The sequence below is a fragment of the Salmo salar genome, chromosome 20 (assembly GCF_965601325.2).
Source record: "Salmo salar chromosome 20, fSalSal1, whole genome shotgun sequence".
In the NCBI taxonomy this organism is placed as follows: Eukaryota; Metazoa; Chordata; class Actinopteri; order Salmoniformes; family Salmonidae; genus Salmo; species Salmo salar.
The window spans coordinates 84,984,984-85,007,640 of record NC_138310.1 but is presented as its reverse complement, the minus strand read 5'-3'; the positions used below and the strand labels follow the sequence as shown (position 1 = coordinate 85,007,640).

Genomic DNA, 22,657 nt, shown 5'->3' with positions numbered 1-22,657 from the left:
TAAAACGACGCACTCTTTTGATTTCAGTACTTTTTTTTCTACTATCAATGTAAAAAAAATGGTATGCCTGGGATGGAGTTTGTCTGTGAGAGATGTCGTTTTTGTATTTTTTTGTTGTTGGCTAAATAAGCCTGTTGATGCTTTAGTTGTTTCGTGTAGAACGCCACATAATTGCTTGAACTAGTTGGGAGTTGTAGTTTTTATAGTTACTATGTCTTTATCACTGCCATAATTGGAGACGTAAGAAAGAACTACAACCGTCAAGCCATTTGGTGGACAGCTGAAAAAAACCTTGCCCAGACAGTTTGATCATACAGAAAACTTCCGTCTTTGAATGAGAAAAGAAAACACTCGGCTAGCTAATGCTTGTCACGGCAAATAAGCATACTTCGGTCTAAATTAGCACCATACCACGGTGTAAACAGGTATGTAGCTAAAGGCAACGTTACTATTTCACTAACTAACGTTAGAAAATCGTTTTTGTTTAGCTAGCTAACGTTTGTAACTTAGCTACCTTCCCGGATGATGAGTCCTACAAATTGGCTATGGCAACTAGCTACTATTTAGAAATTACCCTCACTGTTATTGAAGTATGTCTAGCTAACAGGTGATCATGATAGATAGATGTGTGTCGGTGGATTAGGACAATGAAATTACTAACTACAAGCAACGAAACTGTGGTTATTATATAGCTACGCTTTAATTAGCTAGTTAAGGTTTTTAGTCTGGTACTGCCAGTGGCAGGTGACACCCAGCTTGCTAAAGTAGCTAGTTAGCTAACAATCGACGAAACTTGTTTACGTAGCTAAGCGCTAGTTGGCTAACTAGCCTCGGTTCAGCTAGCTTACGTAACTGGTTGGCTACCGATTCCGTCAACGTCGCAAGGTAGCTGCTAGTTAGCCAGTCTCGGTCTGTCGAGACGGGACAAACTCTTTTCACCGCACTTCTATACAAAGTGATTTTCTTAGCAAGTTAGGAGAGCATTTTCCTAACCTTAACCTGTCGCCTAACCTGCTACGAAAAAGTCACTTGGTTATCAAAGTGGCGTGAACTGCGTTAGCCCTGTCAAGACAGAGTCTAGGGGTGTATTTATTCTGCTGATTCTGATGCAAATTGTCTCTTCAACGGAAGCGAACGAAACGAGTCATGTTAACCTTATGTTATGTTACCTGAATTTGTCCCATAGAAACTCTGGTGTTTGGACAAATGATTACACCGCAGTTTTCATCAAACGATGACATCATTATAATAAAATGTCATGAGGAGTTGGAAATGTAATTAGCTCATTTGAGAGACATCTGTTGTTGTGTTGTAACTGCTGTACATTTCTCCATAGCAGCTGGCTTATCTGATCAGTCAGCCGTCCACGCGCCTTACTTTATGTGACAAATGACTCTGTGGACATAAAATGAGGTTTAACATCCAGTAATAAACCTATAAATTTTTACAATGTGATTAAGGCATTACTGCCTGAAATAACATATTAATGGACTTAGATGTATAGCTTGGTCTTTGTACCATGACAGACAAGACAATTGAGACCGTCATGTTCTGCAGGCCAGTAGCCCATCTAATCAGGTATTGCCCACAGTAAAGTTGGCCAGATAATAGTCAACGGAGAGGAGCATAGTGTTAGGTAAGAAAGAATGTGTCCAATCCGTTTCCTTTCCTCAGCCATTGTCCCCCCACTCTTCACTGATGGGTGGAATGTGTCTAGTCTCACTATGGTGCCTTAAGGCTGCTATCAAGTCCTATCAAATCAGTGACCATAAAGGAAATGAGTCAAGAAATGGAAGCTTGTTGTGAGATTATTGGGACATGGCCTAAGGCAGGGGAGTCAAACTCATTCCACGGAGAGTCTAGTAAAAACCAAATCAAATCACATTTTATTGGTCACATACACATGGTTAGCAGATGTTAGTGTGAGTGTAGTGAAATGCTTGTGCTTCTAGTTCCGACAGTGCAGCAGTATCTAACAAGTTATCTAACAATTCCACAATAAATGCCTAATGCACACAAATCTAAGTAAAGGAATGGAATAAGAATATATAAATATGGATGATCAATGACAGAGCGGCATAGGCAAAATGCAATAGATATGAGATAAGTAATGCAAGAAATGTAAACATGATTAAAGTGACTAGTGTTCCATTCCTTAAAGTGGCCAGTGATTTTAGTCTGTATGTAGGCAGCAGCCTCTCTGTTAGTGATGGCTGTTTAACAGTCTGATGGCCTTGAGATAGAAGCTGTTTTTCAGTCTCTCGGTCCCAGCTTTGATGCACCTGTACTGACCTCGCCTTCTGGATGATAGCGGGGTGAGCAGGCAGTGGCTCGGGTGGTTGTTGTCCTTGATGATCTTTTTGGCCTTCCTGTGACCGCTGTAGGTGTCACGGTATCTGTGGGTTTTCCTTTCAAATAACTCCTAGGCAACCAGGTGAGGGGAGTTCTTTACTAATTACTGACTTTATTTCATCAATCAAGTGCCGAGGGAGGAGTGGAAATCCGCTTCCACTCGGCCCTCCCTGGAATGAGTTTGACACATGTGGAGTCTCAGCAGTGCTCTAGGGAAAAGTTGTCCCTGTGTTCTGCTCCAGGATCAGTTTTCCCTGCCTCCATCCTGGTCTGAAAGGAATAAATAGGGGTGAAGCTGACCTGGGAGCAGTGCGCAGAGCAGCCACTAGCTATGGTTTTTATTAACACCCTCTGAAGACACTGCCTGCCTGGCCAGTAATAGAACTGTCACCTTTCGTCAGCTGGGGCTGAGTCATGGAATTGTAATGACAGAGGGAAAGAAACCGTCACTCAGTCGGGCTACTCAGTCAGTCAGTATGTGCGGAACAAGGGCTGCATTGACAGTCCGTCCCTGGCCTGTAATTGCATCCAGTTACACACAGTGAAGTGCTGTCTGGTAATGGCCCAGGGTGACGTCATACAGTAGATAATGCTGTTGAAAGTGTCAGTCAGAGCAGGAGGAAAGGGAACCTGATCATGCTTGTTCAGATACACAGGCAGGGCAGGTGTATGGTAGAGCTTAGGGTCTGTCTCTGTCTCTCCACAACCACTGCCCTGCACCACGTTTGACTTTGAACCGGAGCCAGATGGAATGTTTACCTGGTTATATGTCATCGCCCTCCAAGGCTAGACCTAGGACAGAAAAACAAGGCCTAAATTTAGACCTCAACCAGAAGCAATGAAAATAGCCTAAATGAGGTATTATAGTGATGAAGTAGGCTATGTAATGTTGGATTGTCTTTTCTGTCCTTTACCTCCCATTCTATCCCTCATACCCTTTCTCCCCCCGTCTTCTCTCCTCAGGTCCTGCCCCCCCCAGCCTTCTCTTCTCTGAGTGTTGTAGTGAGTGAATGAGGCGAGCCCTGCCCCGGTAGCAGCCTTCACTCCATATACAGACAGACATACAGAAACAGAAACGTTGGTCTCTGGACGAGGATGACAATGGAAGAGATGAAGAATGAAGCAGAGACAACCTCCATGGTTTCCATGACACTCTACACTGTGATGTATCCCGTCTTCCACGAGGTAAGGAGGAAAGGATTTGGTAAAGACAGGATGTAGTGTTTCTTGAATGGGGCCTGTGCGTGCTATGGTCTCTAAGGTTATAACACAAATGTAACTACCTTAGACACGAGGGAGGGAGGGATGGGGGGAGAGCTTGTGGTTGGATTGGAGAAATAGGGACAGGGTAAATGGTTCTCTATAAAATCTGTGTTGTGGAGAACGCGGACAGAATCACGGAATACAGACATAAAAACAGAATTCAGCAATATTCAAAAATGTATTGATGAACTAAATGTATTGAATTTATTTGAAAACGCATTCATTTGGCCAAGATTGTCATATGACATGAACAAAATGCATCAGGGATTCATACTTTCCTCCATCTTGCTGAAGAGGAAACGGTACAGGAACGCCCTTTCTGTGTGAGCGTGTTTGTCTACCACTTTGTGTTGCCGTTATCGATGATGCTAATGTAATGACAACTGTTTTTTTGTGGACTTAGAACTTCCAATTGTGTTGTTTTTCTATTAAATCAGTCTGATTTTGAGAGTGAGAACCTGAAATGAATCAGATTTTCAAGGGTCGTATAGTTGTCAGTTGGCAGGAAGATAAAAACAGAGGGAATGGAGACAGAGTGGAAGAAGAGGGGTAGTCACAGATCACAGAGAGAGCAGCGGGAGTTTGTGTTTAAAGGGGTGAGGGTGGTAGGGAAGAATAGAAGGGAAGAGCGAGGGATGGAGGAGTGATAATTACTGTGTGTAGCACCAGTGTCTCTCTGATGCAAAGGAGTTCCCTGTGGCCACTTTGATGTGGGGAGGTTGCTGTTTCACTGACTCAGCTAGTCCAGGTATTAGTCACACACGACTACTATCCTTCCGGGACCAAACAATTTATTCCCATTCAAAATCCTATTTTCCCTAATCGTAAACCCAAACTCCTAAACCTAACCATAAAATACCACTTTTCCTTGCGGGGACTGACAAAATGTCCCCACTTGTCAAAATGTTCCTGGTTTTACTCTCCTTGTAAGGACTCCTAGTACCCACAAGGAGAGTAAAACCAAAAACACACAGGCTTGTTTTGTTCAATGCTGTTTGTGTACCAGTGTACTGTAGTTTTTGTTGTTGTCTGCAGTGTTGGCTAATGAGATGGTTTTCCATGTGTGTAGCTACTAACTATGCAGTTTGAAGTGTTTTCATGTTGTGGTAATTAGTATTAGAGGTCGACCGATTATGATTTTTCAACGCCGATACCGATTATTGGAGGACCAAAAAACGATAATTATTTATTTATTTTTAAATTATTTTGTTATTTTATTTGTAATAATGACAATTACAACAATACTGAATGAACACTTATTTTAACTTAATATAATACATCAATAAAATCAATTTAGCCTCAAATAAATAATTAAACATGTTCAATTTGGTTTAAATAATGCAAAAACACAGAAGAAAGTAAAAGTGCAATATGTGCCATGTAAAAAAGCTAATGTTTAAGTTCCTTGCTCAGAACATGAGAACATATGAAAGCTGGTGGTTCCTTTTAACATGAGTCTTCAATATTCCCATTTAAGAAGTTTTCGGTTGTAGTTATTATAGGAATTATAGAACTATTTCTCTCTATACGATTTGTATTTCATATACCTTTGACTATTGGACGTTCTTATAGGCACTTTAGTATTGCCAGTGTAACAGTATAGCTTCCGTCCCTCTCCTCGCTCCTACCTGGGCTCAAACCAGGAACACATCGACAACAGCCACCCTCGAAGCAGTGTTACCCATGCAGAGCAAGTGACGTTTGAAACGCTATTAGCGCGCACCCCGCTAACTAGCTAGCCATTTCACATCGGTTACACCAGCCTAATCTCGGGAGTTGATAGGCTTGAAGTCATAAACAGCCCAATGCTTGAAGCATTCGCGAAGAGCTGCTGGCAAAACGCATGAAAGTGCTGTTTGAATGAATGCTTACGAGCCTGCTGCTGCCTACCACCGCTCAGTTAGACTGCTCTATCAAATATCAAATCATAGACTTAATTATAACATAATAACACACAGAAATACGAGCCTTAGGTCATTAATATGGTCGAATCCGGAAACTATCACGTTTATTCTTTCAGTGAAATACGGAACCGTTCTGTATTTTATCTAACGGGTGGCATCTATAAGTCTAAATATTCCTGTTACATTGCACAACCTTCAATGTTATGTCATAATTACGTAAAATTCTGGCAAATTAGTTTGCAACGAGCCAGGCGGCCCAAACTATTGCATATACCCTGACTCTGAGTACAATGAACGCAAGAGAAGTGATACAATTTCACCTGGTTAATATTGCCTGCTAACCTGGATTTCTTTTAGCTAAATATGGAGGTTTAAAAATATATACTTCTGTGTATTGATTTTAAGAAAGGCATTGATGTTTAGGGTTAGGTACATTCGTGCAACGATTGTGCTTTTTTCGCAAATGCGCTTTTGTTAAATCATCACCTGTTTGGCGAAGTCGGCTGTCTTTGTTAGGAAGAAATAGTCTTCACACAGTTCGTAACGAGCCAGGTGGCCCAAACTGCTGCATATACCCTGACTCTGTTGCAAGAGAAGTGACATATTTTCCCTAGTTAAAAGAATTTCATGTTAGCAGGCAATATTAACTAAATATGCAGGTTTAAAAATATATACTTGTCTATTGATTTTAAGAAAGGCATTGATGTTTATGGTTAGGTACACGTTGGAGCAACGTGTACCTAAGCGATTATATACAACGCAGGACAGGCTAGATAAACTAGTAATATCATCAACCATGTGTAGTTAACTAGTGATTATGATTGATAGATTTTTTTTTTTTAAGATAAGTTTAATGCTAGCTAGCAACTTACCTTGGCTTCTTACTGCATTCGCGTAACAGGCAGGCTCCTCGTGGAGTGCAATGTAAAGCAGGCGGTTAGAGCGTTGGATTAGTTAACTGTAAGTTTGCAAGATTGAATCCCCGAGTTGACAAGGTAAAAATCTGTCGTTCTGCCCCTGAACAAGGCAGTTAACCTACCGTTCCTAGGCCGTCATTGAAAATAAGAATGTGTTCTTAACTGACTTGCATAGTTAAATAAAGGTGCACATTTTTTGGGGTTGTAAATCGGCCAAATCGGTGTCCAAAAATACCGATTTCCGATTGTTCTGAAAACTTAATCGGCCCTAATTAATCGGCCATTCCGATTAATCGGTCGACCTCTAATTAGTATAGGTGTGTGCTTTCCTTGTTTGTGAGATGTGTGTATTCTATGTTAATTAGAAGATGGTATCTGTTTGTGAGATGTGTATATGCTATGTTAATTACAAGCTGGTATCTGTAAGAAGTTTTGATGCAGTGATAATGTGTTTACAGTTGGAGAGAGTGAACCTGTCGGCAGCACAGACCCTGAGGGCAGCGTTTATAAAGGTAAGGAGATGGAGGGACAGGGCAGCGTTTATACATGGAGAGGGACAGGGCAGCGTTTATACATGGAGAGGGACAGGGCAGCGTTTATACATGGAGAGGGACAGGGCAGCGTTTATACATGGAGAGGGACAGGGCAGCGTTTATACATGGAGAGGGACAGGGCAGCGTTTATACATGGAGAGGGACAGGGCAGCGTTTATACATGGAGAGGGACAGGGCAGCGTTTTATACATGGAGAGGGACAGGGCAGCGTTTTATACATGGAGAGGGACAGGGCAGCGTTTATACATGGAGAGGGACAGGGCAGCGTTTTATACATGGAGAGGGACAGGGCAGCGTTTATACATGGAGAGGGACAGGGCAGCGTTTATACATGGAGAGGGACAGGGCAGCGTTTATACATGGAGAGGGACAGGGCAGCGTTTTATACATGGAGAGGGACAGGGCAGCGTTTTATACATGGAGAGGGACAGGGCAGCGTTTATACATGGAGAGGGACAGGGCAGCGTTTATACATGGAGAGGGACAGGGCAGCGTTTTATACATGGAGAGGGACAGGGCAGCGTTTATACATGGAGAGGGACAGGGCAGCGTTTATACATGGAGAGGGACAGGGCAGCGTTTATACATGGAGAGGGACAGGGCAGCGTTTATACATGGAGAGGGACAGGGCAGCGTTTATACATGGAGAGGGACAGGGCAGCGTTTTATACATGGAGAGGGACAGGGCAGCGTTTTATACATGGAGAGGGACAGGGCAGCGTTTATACATGGAGAGGGACAGGGCAGCGTTTTATACATGGAGAGGGACAGGGCAGCGTTTATACATGGAGAGGGACAGGGCAGCGTTTATACATGGAGAGGGACAGGGCAGCGTTTATACATGGAGAGGGACAGGGCAGCGTTTATACATGGAGAGGGACAGGGCAGCGTTTATACATGGAGAGGGACAGGGCAGCGTTTATACATGGAGAGGGACAGGGCAGCGTTTATACATGGAGAGGGACAGGGCAGCGTTTTATACATGGAGAGGGACAGGGCAGCGTTTTATACATGGAGAGGGACAGGGCAGCGTTTTATACATGGAGAGGGACAGGGCAGCGTTTTATACATGGAGGGGGACAGGGCAGCGTTTATACATGGAGGGGGACAGGGCAGCGTTTATACATGGAGAGGGACAGGGCAGCGTTTATACATGGAGAGGGACAGGGCAGCGTTTATACATGGAGAGGGACAGGGCAGCGTTTTATACATGGAGAGGGACAGGGCAGCGTTTTATACATGGAGAGGGACAGGGCAGCGTTTTATACATGGAGAGGGACAGGGCAGCGTTTTATACATGGAGAGGGACAGGGCAGCGTTTTATACATGGAGGGGGACAGGGCATTTGAGTCGGGATAGAGGAGCTCACTTTGGTAAATTCTGAGTTCAATTCAAGATAACCGTCGACACGAAGAAAGACTGCTCTTCTAATAGCCCATTCCCACCATAACCAGCTGGAGAACTGTCTTGAATTCGCAGCAGGTGCAGGATCCATAGCTGCCTTCCTATCATAGAGGAAGCCTGAGCTGGAATGTGAAGCTAACTGAAACTGGCTCGCTTTAGAAAACCCAGAGTAGATCTAACTAGCTTTGTGAAATACCCCTATGAGTGGTTCCACTGTTCCACATTGATTCACATCTGATTGTCTTTGATTGACACTGTCTAACTTTGATCATGGGTCTGTGTTCTATTATCATACTGTTTTTGTGGTTGATTAGTAATGCCTGGTGTGTGTCTGCATATTTTCTGTGGCTGATTGTCCAGTGTTTCCCCTATTCATTTAGCGCTGCTGCTAAATCATTGCCGCCTCTCCAAAAGTATATATAAAAAACAAACAGATATAAAGTATGTGGAAAAGATAATGAAGCTATATATATATATTTTTTTTTTTAAGATGATTTTTCAGAACTAACAATTGCCAAAATAAAAATGAGAGTCAGGGTGAATCTACAATTCCCCAAATGTCATGGCATGGGGCCCCCATTGATTTTGTTTACGTTTGCAAAATGTGCAGAATTATAGGAAATTTGCTTTAAAATTGTTATTTTTTATTTTTTTTATCCCCATGACAAAATGCTAGGGGAAACATTGTTGTCATAGACTTATGTGTGTTCTGTGGTTGATTAGCAGAGACTGATGTGTGTTCTGTGGTTGATTGTCAGGCTGAGAAGGAGAACCCAGGGCTGACCCAGGACATCATCATGAAGATCCTGGAGAAGAAGAAAGTGGAGGTCAACTTCACTGAGTCACTACTGCGAATGGCTGCAGACGATGTGGAAGGTGTGTGTCTCTGTTCTGCAGTGAATAACCTAGTCCTAGATGATGTCAGGTATTGTGCATCTGTGTACAGTACTGTCTCTCTCCTCAGGATGGTGCTGTTTCTCCACTAATAAAACAACCGCTCCTTCCTGTGAGACATTTCTTCCCTCCAGGCTTGAATTTTCTCTCCTGCATGGCCTGATTGATGGTAGTAATGAATTCATGTGCACAGAATGAGAAGCTCAGCTATAGTTACACACGGACACACAGTCACACCGTGATGCGAGGGCCTTTGCTTCTGTTTGAATACTAAATAAACAGTGCCTTCAGAAAGTATTCATACCCCTTGATTTATTCCACATTTAGTTTTTACAGCCTGAACTCAAAATGGATTAAATAGATTTGTTTTCTCACCCATCTACACACAAGACCCCTTAATAACAAAGTAAATGCTTAGAATTAAAAAAATAAAAATAATAATTTGCAAATGTATAAAAATGAAATACAGAAATATCTCATTCACATAAGTATTACCACCCCTGAGTCAATTCATGTTCGAATTATCTTTGGCAGCGATTACAGCTGTGAGTCTTTCTGGGTAAGTCTAAGCGTTCTGCACACCTGGATTGTACAGTATTGATACATTATTCTTTAAAAAATCGTTAGTTGTTGATCATTGCTAGACAGCCATTTTCAAGTCTTGCCATAGATTTAAGATGATTTTTAAGTCAAAGCTGTAACTAGGCCACTCCGGAACATTCAATGTCATCTTGGTAAATAACTCCAGTGTAGATTTGGCCTTGTGTTATTGTCCTGCTGAATGAGGAATTTTCTCTCCGTGTCTGTTGGAAAGCAGACTGAACCAATGATTCCTCTCGTATTTTGCCTGTGCTTAGCTCTATTCTTTTTCTTTTTATCACAAACTCCCTAGTCCTTGCCGATGACAAGCGTACCCATAACATGATGCAGCCACCATCATGAAAATATGTAAAATGGTTCTCGTTGATGTGTTGTGCTGGATTTTCCCTGAACATAACACTATGTATTCAGGATGCAAAGTTAATTTCTTTGCCCCATTTTTTTGCAGTATTACTATAGTGCCTTATTGTGAACAGGATGCATGTTTTGGAACATTTTTATTCTGTACAGTCTTCCTTATTTTCCCTCTTTCAGTTAGGTTAGTATTGTGGAGTAACTACAATGTTGATTACAGCCATTAAACTCTTAACTGTTTTAAAGCCACCATTGGCCTCATGGTGAAATCCCTGAGCGGTTTCCTTCCTCTCCGGCAACTGAGTTAGGAAGGACACCTGTGTCTTTTGTAGTGACTGGGTGTATTGATACACCATCCAAAGTATAATTAGTAACTTCACCATGCTGAAATGGATATTCAATGTATTTTTTTATGTTTTTATCTACCAATAGGTGCCCTTCTTTGCGAGGCATTGGAAAACATCCCTGGTCTTTGTGATTGAATCTGTGTTTGAAATACACTGCTCAACTGATGGGACCTTACAGATAATTGTTTGTGTGGGGTACAGAGATGAGGTAGTCATTCAAAAATGATGTTAAACAATATAATTGCACACAGAGTGAGTCCATGCAACTTATTATGTAACTTGTTAAGCAAATATTTACTCCTGAACTTATTTAGGCTTGCCACAAGAAAGGGGTGACTCAAGATATGTTTTTCATTTTTAATTAGTATAATTTTGAAAAACATAATTTCACTTTGACATTATGGGTTATTGTGTGTCTACAAGTGACGCGACATTTTAAATTCAGGCTGTAACACAATGTGGGAAAAGCAAAGGGGTGTGACTACATTCTGATGGCACTGTACCTCCTGCTGTCAGCAAGGTTACACTGCTGTGCCACCTTTTTCTAACTTTCTCCACACACTCAAAGTAGTGTGTGTGAATGCGCACACACAGACTGTTTTCTGGGTGGGGATGTTCTGTCAGGGCCTTTTGAATGTTCTCTACATTCCACCGCTTCTTGTTGACCTGACTGTCTCCATGGTGACTAAGGCTGTGGCTCTCTTCCTGTGTGTGTGTGTGTGTAGAGTTCATGATTGACAGGCCTGAGCAGGAGTTCCAGGACTTGAATGACAAGGCTCGGGCACTCAAACACATCCTCAGCAAGATCCCAGACGAGATCAACGACAGAGTACGCTTCTTACAGACCATCAAGTCAGTACACACTCGCTTGCAGACCTCCTAGCACACCCTCAGTGATGTGATTAACACTTCACAAGCACACAGTTCTCCAAGAACACACTCATTCTCTTGTTCCCATTTTCTTTCCAATGTAATACTAAGTCTCAAGTAGTACACACACTTCTTCTCCCCCAGACTTATTCTTTCAGGGCTTCTTTCTGTCTTGGCTCAATTGGCCAGTTCTCAAATTGAATTTGTGTTTCTTGAGTCACTCTAAGTAACTTTGTCAGTGGAATATTTAGGAAAAAATAAATTTGGAACATAGTAGAATTCTGCTGTATTTAAAGGGGAAAAGTGAGAGGGAAGAGAGGAGAAGAATGAGAGTCTGAGAGTAAGAGGTTCTAGAAAGGAGGTAAGGATGGAGGGAAGGTGAAGGAGTAAGAGAGGTGAGATGGTTCAAGATGTCTGACTGCTGTTGGACCAAGGAGTGAGAGGTGACATGGTTCAAGATGTCTGACTGCTGTTGGACCAAGGAGTGAGAGGTCACATGGTTCAAGATGTCTGACTGCTGTTGTAGTCATTGTCCACAGACAGGGCCTAAAATGAACACCTGCCAAATGCGGGTAGATGTCCATTTCACCAGCCACGGTGGACTAAAGAACTAAGAATCCTATATAGCCTATTCCACCTGGTGCTGAAACTCTGCACGTGAAGAACTGAGTGAAAGATTCAGCCATAGAAGTTGGTCTAATTTACTTGAAACTGAAGTTAAATTTTGTCCTTGTGTTTCTTGACTATTTACATTGTTTTGTTTACAAGCTAGGTTGTTTTTCTATGTTTGAGTTTCAACTGCTAGAGAAGACAAAGCTTGTACTAGTCAGACTCGGTCTCACAGGGACAAACATGACTCAGAGTTGGCTACCACGGTAACCTCCGGCCCTTAAAGGGGCAGGTGAAAATGTTTGTCTCGTGAGATCTTGGTTAAAAGACTCAAGTCACAAAGAATGTACTGAAATAATGTAGTACATTGCTTCTTACTAGTAATACATGTATTGTTTTAGAAACATTTCAAAGCATGCTCATCTGTTTTGTGTTTTGTTGGTGTAATTTTAGAAGGAAAAAATGATATATTTTGAGTGGTAGAAAATCTGAATGGCTGGTAGATTTTAAAATCTACCTGACACATTGGCCGGTGGACCAAAAAGTAATTTTTATGCTCTGTGCACAGAGATATTGCCAGCGCCATCAAGGAACTCCTGGACACAGTCAACACTGTCTTCCGAAAATACCAGTACCAGAACCGACGGGTGAGAACTACACACACACTACACACACCACTACACACACACTACACACACACTACACACACACTACACACACACACACTACACACACACACACTACACACACACACTACACACAGACTACACACACACACTACACACAGGCCGATTTAGATATCTTCTTCTTTCTTTCTCCCTCGGCTGTCAGCAGAGTTTGAGACGTTCTTGTGTTTTTTCCTCTCCATTATCTTCTGTAAGAGTGAAAAGCCTCTGTTGTTTTCCCAGGCACTGGAACACCAAAAGAAAGAGTTTGTGAAATACTCCAAGAGCTTCAGCGACACACTTAAAACCTACTTCAAAGATGGAAAGTAAGAACCTTATCACCTCCTTTATGTTTCTACCCAGCTGTTCTCTTCCATGGCCCGTACAATATATCACCCATACCGGTTTACATCTGGCCCGTACAATATATCACCCATACCGGTTTACATCTGGCCCGTACAATATATCACCCATACCGGTTTACATCTGGCCCGTACAATATATCACCCATACCGGTTTACATCTGGCCCGTACAATATATCACCCATACCGGTTTACATCTGGCCCGTACAATATATCACCCATACCGGTTTCACATCTGGCCCGTACAATATATCACCCATACCGGTTCACATCTGGCCCGTACAATATATCACCCATACCGGTTTCACATCTGGCCCGTACAATATATCACCCATACCGGTTTCACATCTGGCCCGTACAATATATCACCCATACCGGTTTCACATCTGGCCCGTACAATATATCACCCATACCGGTTTTACATCTGGCCCGTACAATATATCACCCATACCGGTTTTACATCTGGGCCGTACAATATATCACCCATACCGGTTTCACATCTTGCCCGTACAATATATCACCCATACCAGTCCTCCACTGCCCCCGACAGCCCAACTCCAGTCCTTCACTGCCCCCGACAGAACACATTTTTATTGTAGCGCTGGACAAACTCACCTGATTCAACTCTTCGAGGTCTTAATGATTAGTTGGCAAGTTAAATCAGGTGTGCTTGTCCGGGGCTGCAACAAAAATGTGTACTGCAGGTCAGGCCTACGAGGGTGTAGTTAATCTGTTCCCCGTCAGTTGAAACTTGTTTCACCTCACTTTTAGTTTTATGTCCCTATATCTAAAAAAATAGCAAAAAAGTTGAAATGATTGAGTGGCAGGTTGGTGTGAAATCTGTATGTGCTGTGTCAGCACCATGGACAGAGCACGTCGAGGAGTGTTTGTGTGTAGGGAGGGTCATGGACAGAGCACGTCGAGGAGTGTTTGTGTGTAGGGAGGGTCATGGACAGAGCACGTCGAGGAGTGTTTGTGTGTAGGGAGGGTCATGGACAGAGCACGTCGAGGAGTGTTTGTGTGTAGGGAGGGTCATGGACAGAGCACGTCGAGGAGTGTTTGTGTGTAGGGAGGACCATGGACAGAGCACGTCGGGGAGTGTTTGTGTGTAGGGAGGGTCATGGACAGAGCACGTCGAGGAGTGTTTGTGTGTAGGGAGGGTCATGGACAGAGCACGTCGAGGAGTGTTTGTGTGTAGGGAGGGTCATGGACAGAGCACGTCGAGGAGTGTTTGTGTGTAGGGAGGGTCATGGACAGAGCACGTCGGGGAGTGTTTGTGTGTAGGGAGGGTCATGGACAGAGCACGTCGAGGAGTGTTTGTGTGTAGGGAGGGTCATGGACAGAGCACGTCGAGGAGTGTTTGTGTGTAGGGAGGGTCATGGACAGAGCACGTCGAGGAGTGTTTGTGTGTAGGGAGGGTCATGGACAGAGCACGTCGAGGAGTGTTTGTGTGTAGGGAGGGTCATGGACAGAGCACGTCGAGGAGTGTTTGTGTGTAGGGAGGGTCATGGAAGCCACTGGGCGGTTAGGTTTGTCTCCTTTGTATTTCCATTAAAATCGGGGGGAAAACGCTGCCCATCTGTGATAGGCTACTTGAATAACGAGACACGCCTCCGTCTGTAGTATTTACTGCAGATGCATCATTTTGGTTCCCAGAAGTTCTGCGTTGTGTCCAATGCCTTCACCCAAGCAGTATTCCCACTGGTAGCATGTTATTGATAGAACCAGAGGGTTCTCTAGGCATCATCAAGCATGGAGCATTTTGAAATGCACTGCTCTGTGGAAAGAAAGAACAAGTTGTATTGGTGGTGCATTCACATAGGCTGTTTGCCAAATCATATCAACAGTTTATTGGTCACATACACATGGTTAGCAGATGTTAATGTGAGTGTAGCGAAATGCTTGTGCTTCTAGTTCCCGACCATGCAGTAATATCTAACAAGTAATCTAACAATTTCACAACAACTACCTTGTACGCACAAGTGTAAAGGAATTAATAAGAATATATAAATATATGGATGAGCGATGGCCGAACGGCATAGGCAAGATGCAGTAGATGGTATAGAGTACAGTATATACATATGAGATGGGTAATGTAGGATATGTAGACATTATTAAAGTGGCGTTGTTTAAAGTGAATAGTAAAACCTTTATTAAATCAATTTATTAAATGTATTAAAGTGGCCAGTGATTTTAGTCTGTATGTAGGCAGCAGCCTCTCTGTTAGTGATGGCTGTTTAACAGTCTGATGGCCTTGAGATAGAAGCTGTTTTTCAGTCTCTCGGTTCCAGCTTTGATGCATCTGTACTGACCTCACCTTCTGGATGGTAGCAGGGTGATTAGGCAGTGGCTCAGGTGGTTGTTGTCCTTGATGATCTTTTTGGACATCCTGTGACATCGGGTGCTGTAGGTGTCCTGGAGGGCAGGTATTTTGCACCCAGTGATGCGTTGTGCAGACCTCACTACCCTCTGGAGAGCCTTACGGTTGTGGGCAGAGCTGCTGCCCGTACCAGGCGGTGATACAGCCTGACAGGATGCTCTCGATTGTGCATCTGTAAAAGTTTGAGTTTTTTAGGTGACAAGCTGAATTTCTTCAGCCTCATGAGGTTGAAGAGGCGCTGTTGTGCCTTCTTCACCATGCTGTCTGTGTGGGTGGACCATTTCAGTTTGTCCGTGATGTGTACGCCGAGGAACTTAACTTTCCACCTTCTCCACTACTGTCCTGTCGATGTGTATGGGGGGCGATTACCTTATCTATCTTGTTGTAGCCTATATTCATTACCAAAACGGCCTTGCTTTACTGTGTAGGGAGCTGTCCATGGTGCTGATACAGCGGAGATGGGTTACAGATTTCACGCCAACCTGTCACTTCAAAAGCACTCAATGGTCTGAGTCTCTGCATTTTAACTTTGTTTGTGGTATAGAGTGATATAAGCAGAAATCAATCATTATTTCTGTTTATTGTGGTATAGCGTGATAGAAGCAGGAATCAATCATTATTTCTGTTTATTGTGGTATAGCGTGATAGAAGCAGGAATTAATAATTATTTGTGTTTATTGTGGTATAGCGTGATAGAAGCAGGAATTAATAATTATTTGTGTTTATTGTGGTATAGCGTGATAGAAGCAGGAATTAATAATTATTTGTGTTTATTGTGGTATAGCGTGATAGAAGCAGGAATTAATAATTATTTGTGTTTATTGTGGTATAGCGTGATAGAAGCAGGAATTAATAATTATTTGTGTTTATTGTGGTATAGCGTGATAGAAGCAGGAATTAATAATTATTTGTGTTTATTGTGGTATAGCGTGATAGAAGCAGGAATTAATAATTATTTGTGTTTATTGTGGTATAGCGTGATAGAAGCAGGAATTAATAATTATTTGTGTTTATTGTGGTATAGCGTGATAGAAGCAGGAATTAATAATTATTTGTGTTTATTGTGGTATAGCGTGATAGAAGCAGGAATTAATAATTATTTGTGTTTATTGTGGTATAGCGTGATAGAAGCAGGAATTAATAATTATTTGTGTTTATTGTGGTATAGCGTGATAGAAGCAGGAATTAATAATTATTTGTGTTTATTGTGGTATAGCGTGATAGAAGCAGAATTCAGTATAATTCTTTGTTTTTTGCCTGGTGTACTGTTTAGTTGACCATGTGACTGTGTGGCAGAAACGATACTTGGCATTTTCAGGGTTGTTTAATCATTCCCATTACCATTCACTGTGAAATCACATTTAGGCTTGATTCTCTGAAGCCTGACATTTCGACAGATCAAAGCACTGTATCAATCCCAGCGTTGCCATGGTTTCCTGTGACTGACACCGCCTTCCCTGTGTGTCCCTGTCTCTCTCTGTCCCGCTTGTTTCCAGGGCGATAAACGTGTTTGTCAGCGCGAACAGGCTCATCCACCAAACCAACCTAATCCTCCAGACCTTCAAGACTGTGACATAGATGGGGTTAACCACACTAACCCAGGCTTTTAACAGAGGACAGGAAACCCTTTATATATACAATGTTAAGATTCTGCTTTTGGGACTGTATCATTTCTAAGTCTTGCTTCATGGGGGGGGGTCATTTAGAGTTACAGGGGGTCAGACTATAATTGCCAGAGTTTTTTTTAAATATTGTTGTATTTTTTTTCCCCACCACGATCATGCTCCCGCCACAGAGTATCTGATGTCAATGCTCCTCTTTTTCTCCGTCTCTTCCCCAACCCCCTCTCTCGTCCTTGCACTTTCTCTCGCTCTCTCACTCTGTCCATGTGAAAGCCAAAACACCGGGCCTTAACATGGCCATTGAGGCATTCCTAAAGCAGAGTGTAAATACAGGGACTTTTGTTTTTCTCTCATTCTAACTTCAACAATGAGACATGATGGTGTATATTTAACAGATATTTGGTCGCAGAATGTTCAAATAAAACGTTTAAACATTTTGGAAAGATTTTAAAATGGTCTTTTGCTTTTGTCATTTTACATGTAATATAGGTCTGTCTTTTTGCTCTGTGTAACAGTGGATTTGCCATGGTGGAGTTTAGGAGCTATTCTGGCTCGGTACCCGTTTCTAGCACTCGGCCATTCTGAAAACGTTTTTTTTTCTTTTATTTTATTGTTGAAGTCTTGGAGACCTAATTTTGGATCCTGTTGCCATTGATGGCTGCTGTGATCAGATTATTCCAGGCCATTAGCCTTTAAGTGATATGGACGAATCAGCCATGACACTGGAATGTGTGTGTTTAAATGATACCCAACAGAGTATCAGTGTTTTATTTGACTGTGTTAGGTGTAAAAGTGTTAAGGGCAGCTCGACTATGTAAAGAGGGGTACGGGAGTAACAAATACATTTTGGAAACTGTCAATGTTCTCTCCACCCCCATCATATGTGTGTGTTCGTAGGTGTCTGCATGTGTTGGAGGGATTGTTAAAGCGATTGGTGAATTACTGTGTTGCTATGCTGAGCATGTTACTGTATGGTATACGTGTGAGACAGAGCACTGTGTGTGTGTGTGTGTGGGGGGGAGGTTAATTGTACCCTGGTCTAAGATAAGCTCTTCTCCGGTGTCCGATCTGAATAGACCAGAGAAACTGCCTGCTGGACACACAAACAAGCCTCACTCTCACGACGTGGTTGCCAGGAGACTCCAGGCTTTGAGAGGCATAATAAAATCAGAGAGTGTTTGTGGGGTGAGGGGGGGGGGGGCTTTCTTTGCCACTGTTATGGCTACTGTTGGTAGTTAACTCTTTGGCAGTGTCTGTTACGGTACTGGAGGAGTCTTAGTGTTGGATGCACCGATGCTTATTCCAACCTTGTACTATACTTCAACTAAGTGATGTGAGGAGAAAACGCACACTGTCAAGGTTAGAAAGGGAAGAACAAACTGGGAAAAACATTCAGACAGTCTTGGAGAAAATGGGGGATCAATTAAAACTTACTTCAAACCAACGCTACATGAAAGACTTGTCTGTAGTGCCTTACTTAGTGGTGTGAAAGCACCTCTGAAGAACTCTGGACCCCTTAAGGACACCTGGGAGAGGAGACCCGGTCATGCACACAGGGTGATGTGAGCAGAGAACCATCTGACTGAGCTGGTATGTTTGAAAGTAGCTGTAGGCATGTGTAGAAGGTATGTTTTGGTTTGGTTACTATTATGGTTCAGGTCAGGGTTGTGCTCAATTCAGAACTGATACATGTCAATTCATGAATTTGAATTGGAGTCGTAAACAGGATACAGAATTTCAATTAAAGGAAACATGCTGGATATATATATACAGATATAAACGCAACATGCAACAATTTCAAAGATTTTACTGAGTTACAGTTCATAAGGAAATCAGTCAATTGAAATAAATGAATTAGGCCCTTATCTATGGATTTCACATGACTGGGCTGCACCCACAATAGGGCTTTAATACAGACAGAAATACTCCTCAGGAACCCACCTCACCTCAGACGATCCCGCAGGTGAAGAAGCCGGATGTGGAGGTCCTGGGCTGGCGTGGTTACACAGGTCTGTGGTTGTGAGGCCGGTTGAACATACTGCCAAAGTCTCTAAAATGACTTTGAAGGCAGCTTATTGTAGAGAAATGAACATTCAAGTCTCTGCCAACAGCTCTGGTGGACATTACTGCAGTCAGCATGGCAATTGTACTCTCCTCAAAACTTGAGACAACTGTGGCATTTTAAAGCGGCCTTTTCTTGTCCCCAGCACAAGCTGCACCTGTGAAGCTGTTGAATCAGCTTCTTGATATGCCACACCTGTCAGGTGGATGGATTATCTTGGCGAAGGAGAAATGCTCACTAACAGGGATATAAACAAATTTGTGCACAACATTTGAAAGAAATGAGCTTTTTGTGCGAATGTAACATTTCTGGGATCTTTTATTTCAGCTCTTGAAACATGGGACCAACACTTTACATGTTGCGTTTATATTTTGTTCAATGTAGAATTGAATTCAGTGAAATTCAATGAAATTACAGTAAATGCCACTGCTATTCTATAGTAGGTGTTGTCTATGTAAATATACATTTTGTACATAAAACATCAAATATATTATATACATGCAAATAAAATATTTATGAAACAATAGATTTTCAGGACAAACTCTTAAAATGAATGATGACGGAAAACAAAACCTGTATGTGAATATTATTTATGTTCACATAGTTATATTTCATTAATCAGTTAAATGTTGTTCAGTATGGGAGAAAACAAAAGTACATTTCCCAGAATGCATTAGTTTAACCCTCAAGTTGACCCTAAAGCCTTCTAAAAAGAACCCAATCAAATGAAATTGTTGGTTGAAATATTATTGGCTATTCTAAGAACTAAGGTTAAAAGAGAATATGAATGATGTTTTCACAGAAAAGTGATATATTCTTTGGTATCTGGAAGTGTGACCTGTCAGATTCAATTAAACTCTCATGTTCTATGACTGAGTGGAATTTATTTGAATTGCACTGAATTAAATTTGACTTCCTGTTACTCAAATTCAAATTCTACATCCTGTGGTGTGTGGCAAATTCAATTTGAATTTCAACTCATGAGTTGAATGGGAGTCAATTCTAAAATTCAGAATTGACCACAACCCTGGTTCAAGTAGATCGAATTGCTGGAATGATCACCACATTGCTACTGAAGTGACACTGCCACACAGTGCGCTTTCATTTATTCACAGGTTTAAAGGCCCGTTGTAATCAAAAATGTGATTTTTCTATATTTCCACACTATGAGCTTGGAATAATAATGTGAAATTGTAAAAATGATGATAATGCCTTTTTAGTGTAAGAGCATTTTGAAAACACCGCCTGACATTTCTGCCTGTTTAGGTAGGATGGAGTTTTGGCCTGCCTGGTGACATCACCAGGTGGTAAATTAGTTAATAGACCAATAAGAAAGAGAGTTCCAATCTCTCTGCCAATAACAGCTAGTTTTCAGTTCATCCCCCCCCTTCAGACCACTCCCAGACAATACTTGCACAATCTTTGCATGAGAAATAGCTCTTTGCTAAGAAGATATTTTTGTTTCTTTTTTACCATTTTAATCTAAAACAATCACGGTAAGGTACGTAATTGTTACCCAGAAATGATTTGATATTGATATAAAATGTTTGCGTTGGACCTTTAAGCTCAGCAGGGGTTGAACCCTTGTTTTTCTCTACCTCTCAAACTTCGTCATTCTGCTGCCATGACAACACTGAGCAGTACATATAGACTGTTTTACTGTAGAGTGAGTATGATTGGCTTAGAGCAGATTGCTTTCTCGCGTAGCTCGTAGAGATATGAGTGATTTATACGGTAGTTGACACTGTATCTATGCAATCACAAATACACAATCCTTCCAATAGCTGTCTGTGCTTTCCTCCTTGCACACACCCCTGTCTGGAACCTTTATATGATTGACAGCTAGCTGTTATCCTGTCTGAGTGGAAACCACGGAGACCAAGATGGAGGCGGGACCACTGGAGAGCAGGCTGAGTATGGAGGACTATGAGAAACTGCAGAGCCTCTTTCTGGTGAGTGGGTATGGGTACGGAAATGACACAGTAGACATACAGCCCCGTTGATCTGTGATGACCTCTGTTGTAGGGTGACAGTGAAGCAGGCGTGTCCTTCTCCAGGGCAGAGTTTATAGAACAAGCTTGGTCTGCAGTGAGACGTGGCTCCAGGGAGGAGTACGGCCTCCTATTCGACAGTGTTGTCGTCACTCAGGAGCAGCGTAGCCTGCTATTGGACAGTGCTGACGAGCGAGGGGAGAGGAGAGTAGACTGGGAGAGGCTGACTTCCTTCCTGCTGTTAGGGCTGTCAGAAAAAGAGGAGAATGAACGGGCTGCCACCGTGCCTCGCTGGCAGCCTCCACTAACGCTGACCCCGCCACACCGTGACCCTGTCCAACAGGTAACACGAAGCTCCAGCCTATCAACTCACAATGCTGTAATGGTGCTAATAATTCATAATGAAACAATGGAATAATGAAGTAATATAAAATGCATATAAGCATTTAATGTTATTCTCCATTGGTGGTTGTGTATACACTATCTGTTGACATCTCTATGGTTACCCCAGGTGGTGTACCTGCGTAGCTCAAGCCGGTACCTGTCGGTGAGTAAGGGGGGCACGCTGGGGGTGTGGGCGGGGGAGGACTTTGCCCTTCTCCAAACACACCGCCTCCACAACGACTCTGTCAGGCCCAAAGATCTCTGGGTAACTGCTATGGTGGTGCTGCACAACGTACACAAGGTCCAGTCCAACTCAGCCCATCAATCAATCAATTAATCAATCAGTCAGTCAGTCAGTCAATGGGATGACCTGCCTCCATCCCTATCATCCTATCCTCTTCTCTCTCTCTCTGTATCTCTCTCTCTCTCTCTCTCTCTCTCTCTCTGTGTGTCTCTCTCTCTCTCTCTCTGTCTCTCTCTCTCTCTCTCTCTCTCTCTCTCTCTCTCTCTCTCTCTCTCTCTCTCTCTCTCTCCTCTCTCTCTCTCAGATAGCTGTGTCATTCACCAGTAAGGAGCTGTGTTTCTATGACTTGCTGTCCAAGCAGCAGTTTAGCTGCCAGTATAAACTCCAGGGTCTGAGATACGCCCCTCTCAGTCTGGACTACTGGTTTCACCCCACTTACCCTGCCCAGGCTGTACTCACCATGGGAGACACAGGGGGACAGGTGAGAGGGGAGGAGGAGAAATGGGTACAGGTGGGAGAGGAGGGGGAGAGACGGGGGCAGGTGAGAGGGGAGGGGGAGAGACAGTGGGACAGGTGAGAGAGAGGGGAGAAACAAGGGGACATGTGAGAGGGAATGGGGAGAGACAGGTGAGAGGGGAAGGGGAGAGACAGGTGGTTAGGTGAGAGACGGGGAGGTGAGAGGGGAAGGGGAGAGACATAGGGGGACAGGGGATGGGGGAGAGGTGAAAAACGGGGAGTGTGAGAGACAGGAGGACAGGTGGGAGGGGAGTGTGAGAGACAGGAGGACAGGTGAGAGGGGAGGGGGAGAGACAGGAGGACAGGCTAGCGGGGAGGGGGAGAGACAGGAGGACAGATGAGAGGAGAGGGGGAGAGACAGG

At 43.0% G+C, this 22,657-nt stretch overlaps 2 protein-coding genes across 2 annotated transcripts in view; both read left to right on the top strand.

The window, feature by feature from the left end:
- Positions 1–46: 46 nt before the first annotated feature.
- Positions 47–17,551, top strand: LOC106581438 (programmed cell death protein 10). Its single transcript, XM_014163501.3, has 8 exons — positions 47–425; positions 3,316–3,537; positions 6,895–6,948; positions 9,153–9,270; positions 11,315–11,441; positions 12,637–12,715; positions 12,977–13,059; positions 16,973–17,551. The coding sequence occupies exons 2-8, from the start codon at positions 3,448–3,450 to the stop codon at positions 17,052–17,054; spliced, it is 633 nt and encodes a 210-aa protein (XP_014018976.1). The 5' UTR covers positions 47–425; positions 3,316–3,447; the 3' UTR covers positions 17,055–17,551.
- Positions 17,552–21,043: 3,492 nt separating this feature from the next.
- The window catches only part of LOC106581435 (cilia- and flagella-associated protein 337), a 36,371-nt gene continuing 34,757 nt past the window's right edge, over positions 21,044–22,657 (top strand). Inside the window, 4 exon segments of the mRNA XM_082966118.1 lie at positions 21,044–21,112; positions 21,186–21,494; positions 21,663–21,836; positions 22,084–22,260. Coding sequence (XP_082822244.1) covers positions 21,044–21,112; positions 21,186–21,494; positions 21,663–21,836; positions 22,084–22,260 — 729 coding nt within the window.

Bases quoted from the DNA above. Each gene is read 5' to 3' on its own strand.
- LOC106581438 (XM_014163501.3), top strand. From the start codon at position 3,448: ATGACAATGGAAGAGATGAAGAATGAAGCAGAGACAACCTCCATGGTT. The intron at 6,949-9,152 runs GTAAGGAGATGG...GTTGATTGTCAG, and splicing joins TGAGGGCAGCGTTTATAAAG to GCTGAGAAGGAGAACCCAGG. The intron at 11,442-12,636 runs GTCAGTACACAC...CTCTGTGCACAG, and splicing joins CGCTTCTTACAGACCATCAA to AGATATTGCCAGCGCCATCA.